The 23,622-nt window shown below is 43.4% G+C and overlaps 1 protein-coding gene across 1 annotated transcript in view; it reads right to left on the bottom strand.

The window, feature by feature from the left end:
- The window catches only part of LOC137331703 (mucin-2-like), a 40,780-nt gene extending 20,163 nt beyond the window's left edge, over positions 1–20,617 (bottom strand). Inside the window, exons 1-10 of the mRNA XM_067995695.1 lie at positions 20,478–20,617; positions 19,435–19,490; positions 9,713–9,922; positions 9,218–9,406; positions 7,534–7,695; positions 5,616–5,825; positions 5,121–5,309; positions 3,436–3,597; positions 1,516–1,725; positions 1,021–1,209 (exon numbers count right to left, since the gene is read on the bottom strand). Coding sequence (XP_067851796.1) covers positions 1,021–1,209; positions 1,516–1,725; positions 3,436–3,597; positions 5,121–5,309; positions 5,616–5,825; positions 7,534–7,695; positions 9,218–9,406; positions 9,713–9,922; positions 19,435–19,490; positions 20,478–20,617 — 1,717 coding nt within the window. The remainder of the gene's footprint in view (positions 1–1,020; positions 1,210–1,515; positions 1,726–3,435; positions 3,598–5,120; positions 5,310–5,615; positions 5,826–7,533; positions 7,696–9,217; positions 9,407–9,712; positions 9,923–19,434; positions 19,491–20,477) is intronic.
- Positions 20,618–23,622: the final 3,005 nt, after the last annotated feature.

Below are 23,622 nucleotides of genomic sequence, written 5' to 3' on the forward strand. Positions count from 1 at the left end.
AATCTCTCCACATGACTGAAGACACTCATCCCTGGTATCATCCTGATAAACCTCCTCTGCAGCCTCTCCAAGGCCTTGACATCCTTCCTACAGTGCGTTGCCCAGAATTGTACACACTATTTCAGCCGAGGCCTCACAAGTGACTTTTGAAGGTTTAGCATGCCTCCTTATTATTATATTCAATGCCCCTATTTAAAAGCCAGGTATCCCATATGCATTCTTAACTGCCTTATTGACTTGTCCTGCCATCTTCAAAGTTTTGTGAATATTCATCCCCAGGTACCACTGCTCTTGCACCCCCCCCTCAAAATAGTACCATTTTAATTATACTGCCTCTCCATGTTGTTCTTCCATAGGCGCATCTCTCTTTTCTGCATGAAATTGCATCTGTCATGTGTCTGCCCATTTCACCAGCCTGTCTGTGTCCTCATGAAGTCTGCTACTATCCTGCTCACTATTTACTATGTGGCCAAGTTTTGTATCATCCGCAAACTTCGAAATAGTGCTCCCTATACCCAAGTTCAGGTCATTCATCTATAACAAGAAAAGCAATGGTCTTAATACGAACCCTGTGGGATCACACTGCATACTTCTCTCCTGTCAGAAAAGCTTCTGTTTACCACTACTCTCTGCCTCCTGTCCCTTAGCTAATTACGTACACAAGTTACTGCTGTCCCTATAATGCTATGTGCTCTATTCTCCAAAAAGGTCTGTTATGTGGTACTTTATCAATTGCCTTTTGAAAATCCATGTATACAACATCCACTGCACTACCTTCATCGACCCTCTACGATACTTCATCAAAGAACTCAATCAGGTCAGTCGGACACAATTTGCCTGACTATAATATTTGCAATGTCCAGCCAGGACGTCTCTCTGTACTTATGTTGTTATGTCATGTCACTTCAGCTCTGATTTTAAAAGCAACAAAATATGACAGGTTTTGAAATCTGATATAAACTCATTATATTCATCACCATCAGTACCAAGTGGGTGTTAAAGATAAGGTCTGATCCTTACTACTTCCTGCTGTTGTGGAACTGACAGCGATTGTTGAGGTTGTTGTGGATTCGGTTGTCGATGGTTGAGTGGTGCTCTCTGGAGTTGTTGGAAATGTTGCCCCTGAAGTTGATGTTGTAGTTGGTGTTACAGTTGTTGCTTGTACAGAGGAAGGAGAGGTTTCTGTTTTTGTTGCAGTGCTTGATGAAGCTGCTTGAACAATACAGAAAAATCATTGTGGATACTATAATTAGTGCATTACGGACTTCACTGCCTTTTCTAATTCAGTAGAAGCTTAGTTCATGCGAAGAATTCTACATATTATCATAATGGTGGGCTCAACAATAATTTCCCCACACACTAATATTGCAGGCTCATGCTCATAAAATATGAGTACGAATATAGACTAAAAAATAGCGATTTCGTTTTGATATCTGATAACACTCATCCTGCTATGGCTTTCCTTCCAGCACGTGCAGTGTAAAATAGCTGATGAAGACAATTTTGCTTGCTTACTATTTCCAATTGTTGTTGTGGTTGAACTGATCCCTGCTGTTGAGGTTAGTGCTGATTCAGATGTAGATGGCTGAACGGGGGTGCCTGTAGTTGTTGGTACTGTTGTGCTTGTGCCTGAAATGGATGTAAAGATTGGTGTTGTAGTTGTTGATTGTACAGATGTAGAAGATGTCCCAGCAGGAGTAGTTGCAGTAGGATCAGTTGATGCAGCTGTGTAAAGAAAATGGAAATTCTACCTTAGAATGTATCATGAGAATCAGTCTTACTTGTTACATTTAAATTGCATTATAGAACGTCTGAGAAATCTAATCTTTAAATGTCCAAACAGGACGTCATTCTATACAGATGTTGTTAAGGGGTTTCATTCTAGTTCTTGCTGTGAAGCAACAAAAGAAGACATGTTTTGAAATCTGTCGTAAACTCTGGCATGAGTGTAGAGACATGGATGTAGGGAAGAGAAGCAGTGTGAAGACTGATAGGGTTGAATAGCCTCCCAATTAAAGGGAAGCTAGACAGATGATCAATACTGGTATAAATTATAGGGAGTTCCTCAGAACAAACAAATCAAAACATGTCAATTGACTTTCTATTGTGTAGATGAAAATGGTGTCACTCGAGAATAGGGAGTTTGACCAGCTCACACTCACCTGACGAAGGAGAAAGTCTACGAAAGCTTGTGATTTTAAAATAAAACAGTTGGACTATAACCTGGTGTTGTAAGATTCCTTACATTTGTCTTATCAAACAAATTGTAAACAATTTTACAACACCAAGTTATAGTCCAACAATTTTATTTGAAATTCACAAGCTTTCGGAGGCTTCCTCCTTCCTCAGGTGAATGTTGTGGAAATGAAATCCTCGAGCCCTTCGCATTTATAAATCACAGAACAATACCTGGTGATTACAGACAGTCTTTCCAACTATTTATAAATGCGAAGGGTTCGAGGATTTCATTTCCACAACATTCACCTGAGGAAGGAGGAAGCCTCCGAAAGCTTGTGATTTTCAAATAAAATTGTTGGACTATAACTTGGTGTTGTAAAATTGTTTACAATTGTCAACCCCAGTCCATCACCGGCATCTCCACATCATTATCAAACAAAGGAAACAAAGATAATCTCATTGACTGTTGAATTACTTTGGGCGACTTTGGCCTCGTTAATTAATCAACAACCAACAAAGACAGTCAGTCTTGGGAAAGATCAGTCAAATACCAGGAAGTCACACTTCACTCTAAGCAAGGACAGAATCATTTGCATAAGATCAGTGGATGCGAGGAATGACACACATGGTTTGAGTGAACAAAGACACGACAATCTTTGTGGGGAAATGGCCGTTTCAAAGCCAGTTATTTTTGAATAGTGTTCGAGTGGCAAACAGATACTCAGTCTGAGTGTGTTAAATAGGTTTCGGTGGGCGTGTCCAAAGTATGAGGAAAAGACCATGCTTTTTGCTGTTCAGTAGTACAATACTGAAGGAGATGCCTCTACTGTAACAGAGACAGACTGGAATTAAAGAACGCATATCTACATTTGATTGTACTCAGTTTGTTCAACTGCTCTCCATGCTGAACTTAATAAAGGATAGACTTTCTTTTAATTGGAAGAAGGAATGTATTCTGTTTACTACACGTATTCTTTAACATTGGCGAGCCTACCCCTGGCCTTTTCTTGTGCGCTTTTCGAAAACGCCTCGGGCGGTTGACACGGAATAGATAGTAAAGACGCACATCATCACGGACTCGAGCTTGTCGAGCTCTGGGGGATAAACGGCCCACTATACCTCATAAAATATGTGCATGAGTATAGACTAAAAAAGAGATATTTCTTTTAGATATCTGATAAAAGATCATCCTGCTATTGCTTTCTTTCCAGAACATGCAGTGTAAAATGCCTGATGAAGACAATTTCTCGTGCTTACTTCTTCCTGTTGTAGTTGAACTGATCCCTGTTGTTGAGATTGATGCTGATTCAGTTGTAGATGGTTGAGTGGAGGATTCTGTATTTGTTGGCACTGTTGTGCTTGTTTTGCCTAAAGTGGATGTAAAGATTGGTGTTGTAGTTGTTGATTGTACAGATGCAGCTGTGTAAAAAAAATGGAAATTCAACCTTAGAATGTAACATGAGACTCAATCTTATTTGTTACATTTAAGTTACATTATGTAATGTCTGAGAAATTGAATCATAGAATCTTACAGCATCGTTGGAGACCATTCCGCCCATCGTGCCTGTGCTGGCTGTTTCATAGAATTGTCCCATTTAGTCCCACTCCCCAGCATTTCCCCCCATAACCCTGCACTTCAGTCCTCTTTAAGTAAATGTCCAGTTCCCTTTTGTAAGTTGCTATGCAATTCAGGTAGTAAGTTCCAGACCCGAACAGCCCTCAATGTAAAAAAATTATCCTCATTTCCCCTCTATTTCATTTGCCAATTATTTTAAATCTATGACATCAGGATACTGACCCACTTGCCACTGGAAATAGTTTCTCCCTATTTGCTCTATCAAAACCCCTCATTATTTTAAATGCCTCCATTAGGTCTCCCCTTAACCTTCGCTGCTCTAAGGAGAACAATACCAGCTTCCAAAATCTCTCCATATTGCTGAAGACACTCATCCCTGGTATCATCCTGGTAAACCTCCTCTGCAGTCTCTCCAAGGCTTGACATCCTTCCTAAAGTGCGTTGCCTAGAATTGTACACAATATTTCAGCCGAGGCCTAACCAGTGATTTGTGAAGGTTTAGCATGTCTTCCTTGTTTTTATATTCAATGCCCCTATTTACAAAGCCAGGTATCACATATGCTTTCTTAACTGCCTTATCGACTTGTCCTGCCAACTTCAAAGTTTTGTGAATATTCATCCCCAGGTACCACTGCTCTTGCACCCCCCCCTCAAAATAGTACCATTTTAATTATACTGCCTCTCCATGTTGTTCTTCCATAGGCGCATCTCTCTTTTCTGCATGAAATTGCATCTGTCATGTGTCTGCCCATTTCACCAGCCTGTCTGTGTCCACATGAAGTCTGCTACTATCCTGCTCACTATTTACTATGTGGCCAAGTTTTGTATCATCCGCAAACTTCGAAATAGTGCTCCCTATACCCAAGTTCAGGTCATTCATCTATAACAAGAAAAGCAATGGTCTTAATACGAACCCTGTGGGATCACACTGCATACTTCTCTCCTGTCAGAAAAGCTTCTGTTTACCACTACTCTCTGCCTCCTGTCCCTTAGCTAATTACGTACACAAGTTACTGCTGTCCCTATAATGCTATGTGCTCTATTCTCCAAAAAGGTCTGTTATGTGGTACTTTATCAATTGCCTTTTGAAAATCCATGTATACAACATCCACTGCACTACCTTCATCGACCCTCTACGATACTTCATCAAAGAACTCAATCAGGTCAGTCGGACACAATTTGCCTGACTATAATATTTGCAATGTCCAGCCAGGACGTCTCTCTGTACTTATGTTGTTATGTCATGTCACTTCAGCTCTGATTTTAAAAGCAACAAAATATGACAGGTTTTGAAATCTGATATAAACTCATTATATTCATCACCATCAGTACCAAGTGGGTGTTAAAGATAAGGTCTGATCCTTACTACTTCCTGCTGTTGTGGAACTGACAGCGATTGTTGAGGTTGTTGTGGATTCGGTTGTCGATGGTTGAGTGGTGCTCTCTGGAGTTGTTGGAAATGTTGCCCCTGAAGTTGATGTTGTAGTTGGTGTTACAGTTGTTGCTTGTACAGAGGAAGGAGAGGTTTCTGTTTTTGTTGCAGTGCTTGATGAAGCTGCTTGAACAATACAGAAAAATCATTGTGGATACTATAATTAGTGCATTACGGACTTCACTGCCTTTTCTAATTCAGTAGAAGCTTAGTTCATGCGAAGAATTCTACATATTATCATAATGGTGGGCTCAACAATAATTTCCCCACACACTAATATTGCAGGCTCATGCTCATAAAATATGAGTACGAATATAGACTAAAAAATAGCGATTTCGTTTTGATATCTGATAACACTCATCCTGCTATGGCTTTCCTTCCAGCACGTGCAGTGTAAAATAGCTGATGAAGACAATTTTGCTTGCTTACTATTTCCAATTGTTGTTGTGGTTGAACTGATCCCTGCTGTTGAGGTTAGTGCTGATTCAGATGTAGATGGCTGAACGGGGGTGCCTGTAGTTGTTGGTACTGTTGTGCTTGTGCCTGAAATGGATGTAAAGATTGGTGTTGTAGTTGTTGATTGTACAGATGTAGAAGATGTCCCAGCAGGAGTAGTTGCAGTAGGATCAGTTGATGCAGCTGTGTAAAGAAAATGGAAATTCTACCTTAGAATGTATCATGAGAATCAGTCTTACTTGTTACATTTAAATTGCATTATAGAACGTCTGAGAAATCTAATCTTTAAATGTCCAAACAGGACGTCATTCTATACAGATGTTGTTAAGGGGTTTCATTCTAGTTCTTGCTGTGAAGCAACAAAAGAAGACATGTTTTGAAATCTGTCGTAAACTCTGGCATGAGTGTAGAGACATGGATGTAGGGAAGAGAAGCAGTGTGAAGACTGATAGGGTTGAATAGCCTCCCAATTAAAGGGAAGCTAGACAGATGATCAATACTGGTATAAATTATAGGGAGTTCCTCAGAACAAACAAATCAAAACATGTCAATTGACTTTCTATTGTGTAGATGAAAATGGTGTCACTCGAGAATAGGGAGTTTGACCAGCTCACACTCACCTGACGAAGGAGAAAGTCTACGAAAGCTTGTGATTTTAAAATAAAACAGTTGGACTATAACCTGGTGTTGTAAGATTCCTTACATTTGTCTTATCAAACAAATTGTAAACAATTTTACAACACCAAGTTATAGTCCAACAATTTTATTTGAAATTCACAAGCTTTCGGAGGCTTCCTCCTTCCTCAGGTGAATGTTGTGGAAATGAAATCCTCGAGCCCTTCGCATTTATAAATCACAGAACAATACCTGGTGATTACAGACAGTCTTTCCAACTATTTATAAATGCGAAGGGTTGGAGGATTTAATTTCCACAACATTCACCTGAGGAAGGAGGAAGCCTCCGAAAGCTTGTGATTTTCAAATAAAATTGTTGGACTATAACTTGGTGTTGTAAAATTGTTTACAATTGTCAACCCCAGTCCATCACCGGCATCTCCACATCATTATCAAACAAAGGAAACAAAGATAATCTCATTGACTGTTGAATTACTTTGGGCGACTTTGGCCTCGTTAATTAATCAACAACCAACAAAGACAGTCAGTCTTGGGAAAGATCAGTCAAATACCAGGAAGTCACACTTCACTCTAAGCAAGGACAGAATCATTTGCATAAGATCAGTGGATGCGAGGAATGACACACATGGTTTGAGTGAACAAAGACGACAATCTTTGTGGGGAAATGGCCGTTTCAAAGCCAGTTGTTTTTGAATAGTGTTCGAGTGGCAAACAGATACTCAGTCTGAGTGTGTTAAATAGGTTTCGGTGGGCGTGTCCAAAGTATGAGGAAAAGACCATGCTTTTTGCTGTTCAGTAGTACAATACTGAAGGAGATGCCTCTACTGTAACAGAGACAGACTGGAATTAAAGAACGCATATCTACATTTGATTGTACTCAGTTTGTTCAACTGCTCTCCATGCTGAACTTAATAAAGGATAGACTTTCTTTTAATTGGAAGAAGGAATGTATTCTGTTTACTACACGTATTCTTTAACATTGGCGAGCCTACCCCTGGCCTTTTCTTGTGCGCTTTTCGAAAACGCCTCGGGCGGTTGACACGGAATAGATAGTAAAGACGCACATCATCACGGACTCGAGCTCGTCGAGCTCTGGGGGATAAACGGCCCACTATACCTCATAAAATATGTGCATGAGTATAGACTAAAAAAGAGATATTTCTTTTAGATATCTGATAAAAGATCATCCTGCTATTGCTTTCTTTCCAGAACATGCAGTGTAAAATGCCTGATGAAGACAATTTCTCGTGCTTACTTCTTCCTGTTGTAGTTGAACTGATCCCTGTTGTTGAGATTGATGCTGATTCAGTTGTAGATGGTTGAGTGGAGGATTCTGTATTTGTTGGCACTGTTGTGCTTGTTTTGCCTAAAGTGGATGTAAAGATTGGTGTTGTAGTTGTTGATTGTACAGATGCAGCTGTGTAAAAAAAATGGAAATTCAACCTTAGAATGTAACATGAGACTCAATCTTATTTGTTACATTTAAGTTACATTATGTAATGTCTGAGAAATTGAATCATAGAATCTTACAGCATCGTTGGAGACCATTCCGCCCATCGTGCCTGTGCTGGCTGTTTCATAGAATTGTCCCATTTAGTCCCACTCCCCAGCATTTCCCCCCATAACCCTGCACTTCAGTCCTCTTTAAGTAAATGTCCAGTTCCCTTTTGTAAGTTGCTATGCAATTCAGGTAGTAAGTTCCAGACCCGAACAGCCCTCAATGTAAAAAAATTATCCTCATTTCCCCTCTATTTCATTTGCCAATTATTTTAAATCTATGACATCAGGATACTGACCCACTTGCCACTGGAAAAAGTTTCTCCCTATTTGCTCTATCAAAACCCCTCATTATTTTAAATGCCTCCATTAGGTCTCCCCTTAACCTTCGCTGCTCTAAGGAGAACAATACCAGCTTCCAAAATCTCTCCATATTGCTGAAGACACTCATCCCTGGTATCATCCTGGTAAACCTCCTCTGCAGTCTCTCCAAGGCTTGACATCCTTCCTAAAGTGTGTTGCCTAGAATTGTACACAATATTTCAGCCGAGGCCTAACCAGTGATTTGTGAAGGTTTAGCATGTCTTCCTTGTTTTTATATTCAATGCCCCTATTTACAAAGCCAGGTATCACATATGCTTTCTTAACTGCCTTATCGACTTGTCCTGCCAACTTCAAAGTTTTGTGAATATTCATCCCCAGGTACCACTGCTCTTGCACCCCCCCTCAAAATAGTACCATTTTAATTATACTGCCTCTCCATGTTGTTCTTCCATAGGCGCATCTCTCTTTTCTGCATGAAATTGCATCTGTCATGTGTCTGCCCATTTCACCAGCCTGTCTGTGTCCACATGAAGTCTGCTACTATCCTGCTCACTATTTACTATGTGGCCAAGTTTTGTATCATCCGCAAACTTCGAAATAGTACTCCCTATACCCAAGTTCAGGTCATTCATCTATAACAAGAAAAGCAATGGTCTTAATACGAACCCTGTTGGACCACACTGCATACTTCTCTCCTGTCAGAAAAGCATCCGTTTACCACTACTCTCTGCCTCCTGTCCCTTAGCTAATTACGTACACAAGTTACTGCTGTCCCTATAATGCTATGTGCTCTATTCTCCAAAAAGGTCTGTTATGTGGTACTTTATCAATTGCCTTTTGAAAATCCATGTATACAACATCCACTGCACTACCTTCATCGACCCTCTACGACACTTCATCAAAGAACTCAATCAGGTCAGTCGGACACAATTTGCCTGACTATAATATTTGCAATGTCCAGCCAGGACGTCTCTCTGTACTTATGTTGTTATGTCATGTCACTTCAGCTCTGATTTTAAAAGCAACAAAATATGACAGGTTTTGAAATCTGATATAAACTCATTATATTCATCACCATCAGTACCAAGTGGGTGTTAAAGATAAGGTCTGATCCTTACTACTTCCTGCTGTTGTGGAACTGACAGCGATAGTTGAGGTTGTTGTGGATTCGGTTGTTGATGGTTGAGTGGTGCTCTCTGGAGTTGTTGGAAATGTTGCCCCTGAAGTTGATGTTGTAGTTGGTGTTACAGTTGTTGCTTGTACAGAGGAAGGAGAGGTTTCTGTTTTTGTTGCAGTGCTTGATGAAGCTGCTTGAACAATACAGAAAAATCATTGTGGATACTATAATTAGTGCACTACGGACTTCACTGCCTTTTCTAATTCAGTAGAAGCTTAGTTCATGCGAAGAATTCTACATATTATCATAATGGTGGGCTCAACAATAATTTCCCCACACACTAATATTGCAGGCTCATGCTCATAAAATATGAGTACGAATATAGACTAAAAAATAGCGATTTCGTTTTGATATCTGATTACACTCATCCTGCTATGGCTTTCCTTCCAGCACGTGCAGTGTAAAATAGCTGATGAAGACAATTTTGCTTGCTTACTATTTCCAATTGTTGTTGTGGTTGAACTGATCCCTGCTGTTGAGGTTAGTGCTGATTCAGATGTAGATGGCTGAACGGGGGTGCCTGTAGTTGTTGGTACTGTTGTGCTTGTGCCTGAAATGGATGTAAAGATTGGTGTTGTAGTTGTTGATTGTACAGATGTAGAAGATGTCCCAGCAGGAGTAGTTGTAGTAGGATCAGTTGATGCAGCTGTGTAAAGAAAATGGAAATTCTACCTTAGAATGTATCATGAGAATCAGTCTTACTTGTTACATTTAAATTGCATTATAGAACGCCTGAGAAATCTAATCTTTAAATGTCCAAACAGGACGTCATTCTATACAGATGTTGTTAAGGGGTTTCATTCTAGTTCTTGCTGTGAAGCAACAAAAGAAGACATGTTTTGAAATCTGTCGTAAACATTGGCATGAGTGTTGAGACATGGATGTAGGGAAGAGAAGCAGTGTGAAGACTGATAGGGTTGAATAGCCTCCCAATTAAAGGGAAGCTAGACAGATGATCAATACTGGTATAAATTATAGGGAGTTCCTCAGAACAAACAAATCAAAACATGTCAATTGACTTTCTATTGTGTAGATGAAAATGGTGTCACTCGAGAATCGGGAGTTTGACCAGCTCACACTCACCTGACGAAGGAGAAAGTCTACGAAAGCTTGTGATTTTAAAATAAAACAGTTGGACTATAACCTGGTGTTGTAAGATTCCTTACATTTGTCTTATCAAACAAATTGTAAACAATTTTACAACACCAAGTTATAGTCCAACAATTTTATTTGAAATTCACAAGCTTTCGGAGGCTTCCTCCTTCCTCAGGTGAATGTTGTGGAAATGAAATCCTCGAGCCCTTCGCATTTATAAATCACAGAACAATACCTGGTGATTACAGACAGTCTTTCCAACTATTTATAAATGCGAAGGGTTGGAGGATTTAATTTCCACAACATTCACCTGAGGAAGGAGGAAGCCTCCGAAAGCTTGTGATTTTCAAATAAAATTGTTGGACTATAACTTGGTGTTGTAAAATTGTTTACAATTGTCAACCCCAGTCCATCACCGGCATCTCCACATCATTATCAAACAAAGGAAACAAAGATAATCTCATTGACTGTTGAATTACTTTGGGCGACTTTGGCCTCGTTAATTAATCAACAACCAACAAAGACAGTCAGTCTTGGGAAAGATCAGTCAAATACCAGGAAGTCATACTTCACTCTAAGCAAGGACAGGATCATTTGCACAAGATCAGTGGATGCGAGGAATGTCTCACGTAGTTTGAGTGAACAACGACACAACAATCTTTGAGGGGAAATGGCCGTTTCAAAGCCAGTTGTTTTTGAATAGTGTTCGAGTGGCAAACAGATACTCAGTCTGAGTGTGTTAAATAGGTTTCGGTGGGCGTGTCCAAAGTATGAGGAAAAGACCATGCTTTTTGCTGTTCAGTAGTACAATACTGAAGGAGATGCCTCTACTGTAACAGTGACAGACTGGAATTAAAGAACGCATATCTACATTTGATTGTACTCAGTTTGTTCAACTGCTCTCCATGCTGAACTTAATAAAGGATAGACTTTCTTTTAATTGGAAGAAGGAATGTATTCTGTTTACTACACGTATTCTTTGACATTGGCGAGCCTACCCCTGGCCTTTTCTTGTGCGCTTTTCGAAAATGCCTCGGGAGGTTGACACGGAACAGATAGTAAAGACGTACATCATCACGGACTCGAGCTTGTCGAGCTCTGGGGGATAAACGGCCCACTATACGTATTGTCAACAAACATGCAATGACTTCGTGAAACCACAGGACTTAGGAAATAGAACATATTTTACATGTGAGCAGTACTTAAATAAGAGCGTAACAAACATAAAGTTGTGCAGCGTTATAACGTGATAGTGGCCGGGATACTACTATATTAGTTATACCGTCCACAGTCTCTATAGATATCACGGAAAGGGGAGGTTGTTGTATGGAAAACTTTGAAAGTAGACTAATCACCTCCAAATAGGCCAAATCCAAGAAGGATCAGGCTATTCTGCTAGGATGGCAGAAAAAGAAATAATAAATAGTGATGGCGGGATGCCATGCGCGATGGAATGGGCTTAGAATCATTTTGATGCAGTCGCCTTGTCTGGCCTTGTCTTTCTTTTCCGTTTTTCTTTCCTGGTACTTTTCTGTAGATTTGTAATGAGGGTTGTTTGTGTTGTTGCTAACATTAAAACAGCCTATAAAGAGTTGTGGGGGATCCACCCCGATAACAAGGACAGGGAAGTCAAGGACAAATTAAGGGAGGAAAGGAGAGCGAGGAAAGGTGAGCAGGAATTGAACAGATACGGGTCGCCGCCTTGTCACTCGAACATGAGGAGGAAGCAGAGTCCAGTTTCGATTCCAGTGGGGAGAACCCCCTCCCTCAAACACGGGGAAGAAGCAGAGTCCAGTTCAGATTCCAGTGGGGAGAACCCCATCCCTCAAACACGTGGAGGAAGCAGAGTCCAGTTTTGATTCCAGTGGGGAGAACCCCATCCCTCAAACACGGGGAAGAAGCAGAGTCCAGTTTAGATTCCAGTGGGGAGAGCCCCATCCCTCAAACACGTGGAAGAAGCAGAGTCCAGTTCAGAGTCCAATGGGGAGAACCCCATCCCTCGAACACGGGGAAGAAGCAGAGTCCAGTTCAGATTCCAGTGGGGAGAACCCCATCCCTCAAACACGGGGAAGAAGCACAGTCCGGTTCAGATTCCCGTGGGGAGAACCCCATCTCTCAAACACGGGGAAGAAGCAGAGTCCGGTTCAGATTCCATTGGGGAGAACCCCATCCCTCAAACACGGGGAAGAAGCACAGTCCGGTTCAGATTCCCGTGGGGAGAACCCCATCCCTCAAACACGGGGAAGAAGCAGAGTCCGGTTCAGATTCCAGTGGGGAGAACCCCATCCCTCAAACATGGGGAGGAAGCAGAGTCCGGTTCAGATTCCAGTGGGGAGAATCTCATCCAGAGATGGGAGGAAGGGGATCAAAGGGAAACCATCAGACAAGAACGGGAGGAGGAGAGTGGTGGCAGTCAAGGGGCAAGCTCTCCATCCAGTCGAAGTGCTAGTAGTACTGGCGCAAGTAATGTAAATCATGAGTCTGGCCGTACCCAGTCTCAAACAGCGGGGGGTGTGGAGATGGCTCCTGTTGTAACTGAGCAAGTCCGAGTTAGCGGGGACACTGATGCGATCACAGGACGAACAACGTATTATTATGAGGATCAGCAGGTCGATAGGATTTGACCCTTACTGAGCTATGTGTCCTTGGGGAGCAAGTACCCAAGTATGAGGGTATAGGAGATCCAACCCAGATGCTTAATAAGGTACGGGCACTGTAACGGACCCATGCCTTGACTAATAAGGATGCATGCAGGTTGATTCAGGCAGCCCTCCCTCCAAGTGTCCCTTACCAGATTAATGGTCGGTCCGCGTTGATGTATGAATGCGATCAGTCTGTGAAGCAGTGGGCTATCTTGTGGTGGCCAACGTGGAGAAGATAATAGACCATAAGCCAAAAGACAAGCACCCAACTCATTACCACAGGACCTTTTTGGAGGTATATAATCGTAATATGGATAGAGGAATGGTGAAAGGACAGAAAACAGAGGGTTGGAGCACAAGAGTAAGGAAGTCTTACTACAATTGTACAGGACTTTGGTGAGACCTCACCTGGAGTACTGTGTGCAGTTTTGGTCTCCTTATCTAAGGAAGGATATACTTGCTTTAGAGGGGGTGCAACGAAGATTCACTAGATTGATTCCTGGGATGAGTGGGTTGTCCTATGAGGAGAGATTGAGTAGATTGGGCCTATGGTCTCTGGAGTTTAGAAGAATGAGAGGTGATCTCATTGAAACATATAAGATTCTGAGGGGGCTTGACAGGGTAGATGCTGAGAGGTTGTTTCCCCTGGCTGGAGAGTCTAGAACTAGGGGGCATAGTCTCAGGATAAGGGGTCGACCACTTAAAACTGAGATGAAGAGGAATTTATTCACACAGAGGGTTGTGAATCTTTGGAATTCTCTATCCCAGAGGGCTGTGGATGCTGAATTGTTGAATATGTTAAAGGCTGAGATAGATCGATTTTTGGACTGTAGAGGAATCAAGGGACATGGGGATCGGGCAAGAAAGTGGAAGATCAGCCATGATCTTATTGAATGGCGGAGCAGGCTCAAGGGGCCGTATGGCCTACTCCTGCTCCTGTTTCTTATGTTCTTACAACCCACGGGCTGCCCTTAATTAAAATTATCCCATGTTCTGGGGTTTGGTTATTAGTAAATATAAGCAGAAGGTTAATAATGTGAGTCAGTATGTAGATGATCTATTACTTCAGTTGGAATCCATGGAGGAACATTATCTCCTCCTAGAAGCGGTTTTGGGTCTTCTACAAGGAGCTGGGTTTAAAATCAATCCTTGAAAGGTGGCATTAGTACATAAGACTGTTATATTTCTCGGGGTAAAAATCGAGGAGGGTGGTAACAAGCCTGACCCCACTAAGATTAAGCTTATAGCTGATCTGCCATGGCCCCACATGGTAACGGCATTGTGGTCCTTTTTGGGAATTGTTGGATTCTGCAGGGAATTTATAGAAGGGTTTAGTGAAATAGCAGCCTCACTGTATCAGCATTTTCAGGGTAATCCCACTAAGGACGATGCAAAGATGGAATGGGATTCCGAGTCACATCAGTCCTTTGAGAACCTTCAAAAGGCCCTTACACAAGCCCCTGATCTGCGTAGTCTGGACCCCTCAAAGCCCTTTATCATGGAAGTAGCGGTATCAGAACAATGTATCTCTGCAGTGGTGATGCTAGATGTGCATGGTAAATGTATTCCGGTGGGATACTTTTCCTGCATCCATACTCCGGTGGAAAGGTCTTTCGACCAATGCACAATGCAAATTTTGGGAGTGCATTGGATCATTAAACACACTGAATACTTAGTTCGATTTAATCAGATCATTCTCCATACACCACATACCCCTGTGGCATCACTAATGAAAGGTCAGGTGACAGGTGTCTCACCAACCCGATGGGGAAGGTGGGTCTCCATGTTAGGGGATAAAAACACTGAGGTCCGACATTCCCAGAACTATCAGTTGGCCGATATATTGCAATATGAAGGGGAACCACATACGTGTGAAGTAAAGGAAATTACTTTAACTGGTCCCATAGGAACTGTACCTATACTGGGATTGATCAGTCCCATAGGAACTGTACTTATACTGGGGTGGATCAGTCCCATAAGAATTGTACCTATACTGGGGTCGACCAGTCCCGTAGGAACTGTACTTATACTGGGGTGGATCAGTCCCATAAGAATTGCACCTATACTGGGGTCAACCAGTCCCATAGGAACTGGACCTTTACTGGGGTCGATCAGTCCCATAGGAACTGGACCTATACTGGGGTCGACCAGTCCCATAGGAACTGGACCTATACTGGGGTCGACCAGTCCCATAGGAACTGGACCTATACTGGGGTCGACCAGTCCCATAGGAACTGGACCTATACTGGGGTCGACCAGTCCCATAGGAACTGGACCTATACTGGGGTCGACCAGTCCCATAGGAACTGTACTTATTCTGGAGTCGACCAGCCCCATAGGAACTGTACTTATACTGGGGTCGACCAGTCCCATAGGATCTGGATCTATACTGGGGTCGACCAGTCCCATAGGAACTGTACCTTTACTGGGGTCAACCAGTCCCATAGGAACTGGTCGATAGGATTTGACCCTTACTGAGCTATGTGTCCTTGGGGAGCAAGTACCCAAGTATGAGGGTATAGGAGATCCAACCCAGATGCTTAATAAGGTACGGGCACTGTAACGGACCCATGCCTTGACTAATAAGGATGCATGCAGGTTGATTCAGGCAGCCCTACCTCCAAGTGTCCCTTACCAGATTAATGGTCGGTCCGCGTTGATGTATGAATGCGATCAGTCTGTGAAGCAGTGGGCTATCTTGTGGTGGCCAACGTGGAGAAGATAATAGACCATAAGCCAAAAGACAAGCACCCAACTCATTACCACAGGACCTTTTTGGAGGTATATAATCGTAATATGGATAGAGGAATGGTGAAAGGACAGAAAACAGAGGGTTGGAGCACAAGAGTAAGGAAGTCTTACTACAATTGTACAGGACTTTGGTGAGACCTCACCTGGAGTACTGTGTGCAGTTTTGGTCTCCTTATCTAAGGAAGGATATACTTGCTTTAGAGGGGGTGCAACGAAGATTCACTAGATTGATTCCTGGGATGAGTGGGTTGTCCTATGAGGAGAGATTGAGTAGATTGGGCCTATGGTCTCTGGAGTTTAGAAGAATGAGAGGTGATCTCATTGAAACATATAAGATTCTGAGGGGGCTTGACAGGGTAGATGCTGAGAGGTTGTTTCCCCTGGCTGGAGAGTCTAGAACTAGGGGGCATAGTCTCAGGATAAGGGGTCGACCACTTAAAACTGAGATGAAGAGGAATTTATTCACACAGAGGGTTGTGAATCTTTGGAATTCTCTATCCCAGAGGGCTGTGGATGCTGAATTGTTGAATATGTTAAAGGCTGAGATAGATCGATTTTTGGACTGTAGAGGAATCAAGGGACATGGGGATCGGGCAAGAAAGTGGAAGATCAGCCATGATCTTATTGAATGGCGGAGCAGGCTCAAGGGGCCGTATGGCCTACTCCTGCTCCTGTTTCTTATGTTCTTACAACCCACGGGCTGCCCTTAATTAAAATTATCCCATGTTCTGGGGTTTGGTTATTAGTAAATATAAGCAGAAGGTTAATAATGTGAGTCAGTATGTAGATGATCTATTACTTCAGTTGGAATCCATGGAGGAACATTATCTCCTCCTAGAAGCGGTTTTGGGTCTTCTACAAGGAGCTGGGTTTAAAATCAATCCTTGAAAGGTGGCATTAGTACATAAGACTGTTATATTTCTCGGGGTAAAAATCGAGGAGGGTGGTAACAAGCCTGACCCCACTAAGATTAAGCTTATAGCTGATCTGCCATGGCCCCACATGGTAACGGCATTGTGGTCCTTTTTGGGAATTGTTGGATTCTGCAGGGAATTTATAGAAGGGTTTAGTGAAATAGCAGCCTCACTGTATCAGCATTTTCAGGGTAATCCCACTAAGGACGATGCAAAGATGGAATGGGATTCCGAGTCACATCAGTCCTTTGAGAACCTTCAAAAGGCCCTTACACAAGCCCCTGATCTGCGTAGTCTGGACCCCTCAAAGCCCTTTATCATGGAAGTAGCGGTATCAGAACAATGTATCTCTGCAGTGGTGATGCTAGATGTGCATGGTAAATGTATTCCGGTGGGATACTTTTCCTGCATCCATACTCCGGTGGAAAGGTCTTTCGACCAATGCACAATGCAAATTTTGGGAGTGCATTGGATCATTAAACACACTGAATACTTAGTTCGATTTAATCAGATCATTCTCCATACACCACATACCCCTGTGGCATCACTAATGAAAGGTCAGGTGACAGGTGTCTCACCAACCCGATGGGGAAGGTGGGTCTCCATGTTAGGGGATAAAAACACTGAGGTCCGACATTCCCAGAACTATCAGTTGGCCGATATATTGCAATATGAAGGGGAACCACATACGTGTGAAGTAAAGGAAATTACTTTAACTGGTCCCATAGGAACTGTACCTATACTGGGATTGATCAGTCCCATAGGAACTGTACTTATACTGGGGTGGATCAGTCCCATAAGAATTGTACCTATACTGGGGTCGACCAGTCCCGTAGGAACTGTACTTATACTGGGGTGGATCAGTCCCATAAGAATTGCACCTATACTGGGGTCAACCAGTCCCATAGGAACTGGACCTTTACTGGGGTCGATCAGTCCCATAGGAACTGGACCTATACTGGGGTCGACCAGTCCCATAGGAACTGGACCTATACTGGGGTCGACCAGTCCCATAGGAACTGGACCTATACTGGGGTCGACCAGTCCCATAGGAACTGGACCTATACTGGGGTCGACCAGTCCCATAGGAACTGGACCTATACTGGGGTCGACCAGTCCCATAGGAACTGTACTTATTCTGGAGTCGACCAGCCCCATAGGAACTGTACTTATACTGGGGTCGACCAGTCCCATAGGATCTGGATCTATACTGGGGTCGACCAGTCCCATAGGAACTGTACCTTTACTGGGGTCAACCAGTCCCATAGGAACTGTACCTATTCTGGGGTCGACCAGTCCCATAGGAACTGGACCTATTCTGGGATCGACCAGTGTTCAAGTTGATTATTCACGGTTTTACAACCAAGGCCAGAATCACACTGGAGCAGCCTGCTGGATTCCTCAACAAGATCCGCAGTCACCCTCAGCCAATCAGGAGATACTAATTAAATGTCCCCCTCAGTATTCAGCCCAAAAGGCTGAGGTCGTTGCATTGGTTACTGCACTACAGACCCTCACTGGGAAAGCAAATACTTATTCTGACAGTTCATTTTTGTGCAATTCTCTAACTGAGTATCTGCCAGTATGGCAGGAAAGGGGTTTTGGTACAGCTGAAGGCAAACCACTCATGCACCAGACGGAGTGGGATGCCATATGGAAATATGCTGAGGAGCGACCTGGGCAAATAGCCATCTGCAAAGTCAAAGCACACCAAAAAGAGGGCGTCAGTTTGCACGGTGATCACAATAGCCTGGCCAATCAGCTAGCCAGGAAAGCAGCCATATTTGGTGGGTTTCCTTGGTGGAGCTGCTATCAGGACCAAGCCCAACCTCATGAATCTCAAGGCCTGTTGGCCACCGATCCTGACATACAATTTACTTGAGATGCTCTCCAAAATGGGACAGATCTGCCATTATTATTCCAGCCATATAAAGACTCCCCGATTGTTAAGGATAATGTAATGTATTATCAGCATGACCAACACCTCACATGGGTTACACCGTTATGCTTATTCAAGGAGCTAATAGTGGTTTTACCCCAAGTAGGAGGTCATGCATCTACCCAGTCCCAGACATGCATCACAGCTGTTACTGGTGTCCAAAAATGAGGGTCGACATACAGCATCGCCTCAGTCTATGTTTGGTCTGTGCCCAGATGAATCCAGCCCCTGCAACCAAGAAAGTGCCCACGGTTACATCCCACCTTAACAATGACCCTTTGGAGTCATTACAAATTGATTACACCGGCCCTCTGCCCACTGCTAAGGGTGGATATCGGTATATTTTAGTTGTAATTGATATTTTTACCCGATGGATAGAAACATTCCCAGCACAAAAGAATGATGAGGTTATAACCGCCAGGATCTTATGGGAACAAATTTTCACCCGATGGGGCTTCCCTCCCTGCATAGAGAGTGACAATGGATCACATTTTATGCCGGATGTCGTTAAGCAATTGTGTCACCTGATGGGAGTGCAGCTGCATTTTCACATTCCCTATCACCCCAAGTCTAGTGGGATGGTAGAACGACTTAACCGCGCCCTTAAAGCAGCACTCAAAAGAGCTGTGCTTAAAGGAATGGGTGACATGATCCGACACCACACTGACTGGGTTGCTGCATTACTCGGGGTTCTCATGGCTATCAGGGCAACGCCTGTGAGTTCCACAGGGCACAGTCTGTTCAAACTCATGGCGGGACACCAGAAGCAGATCTCTCACCCCACAGGTGGACCACTTCCTATCACTACCCGCCATACCCATGATCAATTCCTCCAGAATTTGCAGCGATCCTTGGAGTCCACTCTCCTGTCGGCTGCAAATAAAATGGATCTACAACAGGATCATCTACTTGTTTGAAGGGTCTGCTATTCCGTTGGGGATCAGGTTATGCTGAAACCTTTTCTAAAAGGGGGTGGCTGGGAAGCCAATTGGGAAGGTCCATGTGAGGTGATGGATAAATTAGGAGAAACTAATTTGAAATTGGCCATGCAAAAACGGTGAAGGAAAATACTGTACAGGTGGTATCACGGAGACCAGTGCAAGCCCTACAAAGAGGGCGGGGTTGCTGCTTAAGGACAGATATAACATTTGGTCTTTGTTACATGTACACTGTGCAGGCGTTTGCCATCCACATCTTGGCAACGCAACATGGACCATAATGAGGAAGGAATAGGCTGTCCGACAACAGCAAAAGTGCGGCATCGGTGCAACATCCCAGAATTCCGATTGAAGAAAAGGTGAGACTGAACAGGATGTGACTGACCGAGATATGGAGACGACCTGCCCAGGAATAGAGAATAATCTGAGTAAAAGTGGACTGAAAATCATTGTCAGGCACTGTATTGTATAATGATGTATTATATTCTTGATCTTTACATTTACCTGTCCATAATGGTTAAAAAGTTTTTAGAAAGGAACAACTGCTCTCAAAGGCAATTGTGTATGAAGGTTTTTTGTTTACTTAAATCTGATTCAAAAAAGGGTTAAATGGTATCAGTAAACAATTGGATCCCAAATTTTATTAAAATAAATCTGGAAATTAGAAATGAATATGGTTTGGTGTAAAGTACGAAGACTCCGATTGGTGTGTTATGCCAGGAAGACACAAGCGAAATGTTATTATTTCAAGGATAATTCCTGTGACAATGGCAATGCTATCGCTATCTGTTGATGAAAGACTGATGAAAATATTTAAAGTGGACTTAATAGACTTTTTGGAAGAGGATATACATAAGGAGTTTGTGAACTATCTAAGGAAATTGGTTGGTGGGAATGAGGGAATCTGGAAAGCCCCAGATACCTTTTGTTGTTCCAGGAATGGCTATTTGGCTGTGATGTGCTGTAGAGCTTGCAGGTGGCTTCACCCTGGATGAAAAATCCCCCAGCTGTTCTCGACAGGAGAACTGAGATGGCATATTCGAAGAGACGAACATATTGCATTACACTATATATCTGGTTTGTCAATCAACATGACATTTTGCCTCACACCAACCGGGGATGACCAAAATTGGGAAGATTATTGGTGCCTGTTGGGCCCCACAATATTCCAAAAATCCTTCAGACAGAAGCCCTCTAAACAGTTGTGGATTTTGCCCATCTAATTCCACACATTTTCTTGAGTTTTAAATAATTGTATTAATTGTTTTAATTATTTTTTGTTGCCTTATGTTGTGTTAAGTATTTAAGAGAAGAGAGGGAATGATAAAATAAAAAAAGTGAGGTATGTTGAGACATGGATGAGGGGAAGAGAAACAGTGTGAAGACTGATAGAGTTGAATAGCCACACAACTGAAGGAAAACGAGACAGATGAAAGATACTGGTATAAATTATAGAGAGTTCCTCAGAACAAACAAGTCAAAACATGAATATTGACTTTTTATTGTGTAGATGGAAAAGGTGTTACTTCAGAATAAGGAGTTTGACCAGCTCTGTCTTATAAAACAGATAATCTCGTTGACTGTTGAATTACTTTCGGCGCCTTTGACCTTGTTTATTTGATAAACAACCAACAAAGACGGTCAGTCTAGGGAACGATCAATCAAGTACCAAGAAGCTACACTTCACTCGAAATGAGGACAGAGTAATCTGCATAAGATCAGTGGATGGGAGGAATGTCGTGCATAGTTTGAGTGAACAAAGACATAGAAATCTTTGTTGGGAAATGGCCGTTTCAAAGCCAGTTGTTTTTGAATACTGTTTGAGTGGCAAACAGATGCTCGGTCTTTGTGTGTTCAATAGGTTTCGCTGGGCGTGTCCAAAGTATGAGGAAAAGTGGCTAAGAAAGACCATGCTTTTTGCTGTTAGATAATACAATACCTGAAGGAGATGTCTCGACTGTAGCAGAGACAGACTGGAATTAAAGAACGCATTTTTTTTTAATTCATTCATGGGATGTGGGCATCGCTGGCAAGGCCAGCATTTATTGCCCATCTGTAATTGCCCTTGAGAAGGTGGTGGTGAGCCGCCTTCTTGAACCGCTGCAGTCCGTGTGGTGCAGGTTTTCCCACAGTGCTGTTAAGTACGCAGTTCCAGGATTTTGACCCAGTGACGATGAAGGAACGGCGATATATTTCCAAGTCGGGATGGTATGTGACTTGGAGGGGATCGTGCAGGTGGTGTTGTTCCCATGTGCCTGCTGCCCTTGTCCTTCTAGGTGATAGAGGTCATGGGTTTGGGAGGTGCTGCCGAAGAAGCCTTGGCGAGTTGCTGCAGTGCATCCTGTGGATGGTACACACTGCAGCCACTGTACGCCGGTGGTGAAGGGAGTGAATGTTTAGGGTGGTGGATGGGGTGCCAATCAAGCGGGCTGCTTTATCTTGGATGGTGTCGAGCTTCTTGAGTGTTGTTGGAACTGCACTCATCCAAGCAAGTGGAGAGTATTCCATCACACTCCTGACTTGTGCCTTGTAGATGGTGGAAAGGCTTTGTGGAGTCAGGAGGTGAGTCACTCGCCGTAGAATACCCAGCCTCTGACCTGCTCTCGTAGCCACAGTATTTATATGGCTGGTCCAGTTAAGTTTCTGGGTCAATGGTGACCCCCAGGATGTTGATGGTGGGGGATTCGGTGATGGTAATGCCGTTGACTGTCAAGGGGAGGTGGTTGGACTCTCTCTTGTTGGAGATGGTCATTGCCTGGCACTTGTCTGGCGCGAATGTTACTTGCCACTTATGAGCCCAAGCCTGGATGTTGTCCAGGTCTTGCTGCATGCGGGTTCGGACTGCTTCATTATTTGAGGGGTTGCGAATGAAACTGAACACTGTGCAATCATCAGCGAACATCCCCATTTCTGACCTTATGATGGAGGGAAGGTCATTGATGAAGCAGCTGAAGATGGTTGGGCCGAGGACACTGCCTTGAGGAACTCCTGCAGCAATGTCCTGGGGCTGAGATGATTGGCCTCCAACAACCACTACCATCTTCCTTTGTGCTAGATATGGCTCCAGCCACTGGAGAGTTTTCCCCCTGATTCCCATTGACTTCAATTTTAGTAGGGCTCCTTGGTGCCACACTCGGTCAAATGCTGCCTTGATGTCAAGGGCAGTCACTCTCTACTCACCTCTGGAATTCAGCTCTTTTGTCCATGTTTGGACCAAGGCTGTAATGAGGTCTGGAGCCGAGTGGTCCTGGCGGAACCCAAACTGAGCATCGGTGAGCAGGTTATTGGTGAGTAAGTGCTGCTTGATAGCACTGTCGACGACACCTTCCATCACTTTGCTGATGATTGAGAGTAGACTGATGGGGCGGTAATTGGCCGGATTGGATTTGTCCTGCTTTTTGTGGACAGGACATACCTGGGCAATTTTCCACGTTGTCTGGTAGATGCCAGTGTTGTAGCTGTACTGGAACAGCTTGGCTCGAGGCGCAGCTAGTTCTGGAGCACAAGTCTTCAGCACTACAGCTGGGATGTTGTCGGGGCCCATAGCCTTTGCTGTATCCAGTGCACTCAGCCATTTCTTGATATCACGTGGAGTGAATCGAATTGGATGAAGACTGGCTTCTGTGATGGTGGGGATATCGGGAGGAGACCAAGATGGATCATCCACTCGGCACTTCTGGCTGAAGATGGTTCCATCTTCCTTTGTGCTAGGTATGACGACAGCCAATGAAGAGTTTTTCCCCTGATTCCCATTGACTTCAATTTTACTGGGGCCCCTTGGTGCCACACTCAGTCAAATACTGCCTTGATGTCACTCTCACTTCACTCTGGAATTCAGCTCTTCTGTCCATGTTTGGACCAAGGCTGTAATGAGGCCTGGAGCCGAGTTGTCCTGGCGGAACCCAAACTGAGCATCGGTGAGCAGGTTATTGGTGAGTAGGTGCCGCTTGATAGCACTGGGGATGACACCTTCTATAACTTTACTGATGATTGAGAGTAGACTGATGGGGCGGTAATTGGCCGGATTGGATTTGTCCTGCTTTTTCTGGACAGGTCATACCTGGCAA

This window comes from Heptranchias perlo, chromosome 13 (genome assembly GCF_035084215.1).
Source record: "Heptranchias perlo isolate sHepPer1 chromosome 13, sHepPer1.hap1, whole genome shotgun sequence".
Taxonomy (NCBI): domain Eukaryota; kingdom Metazoa; phylum Chordata; class Chondrichthyes; order Hexanchiformes; family Hexanchidae; genus Heptranchias; species Heptranchias perlo.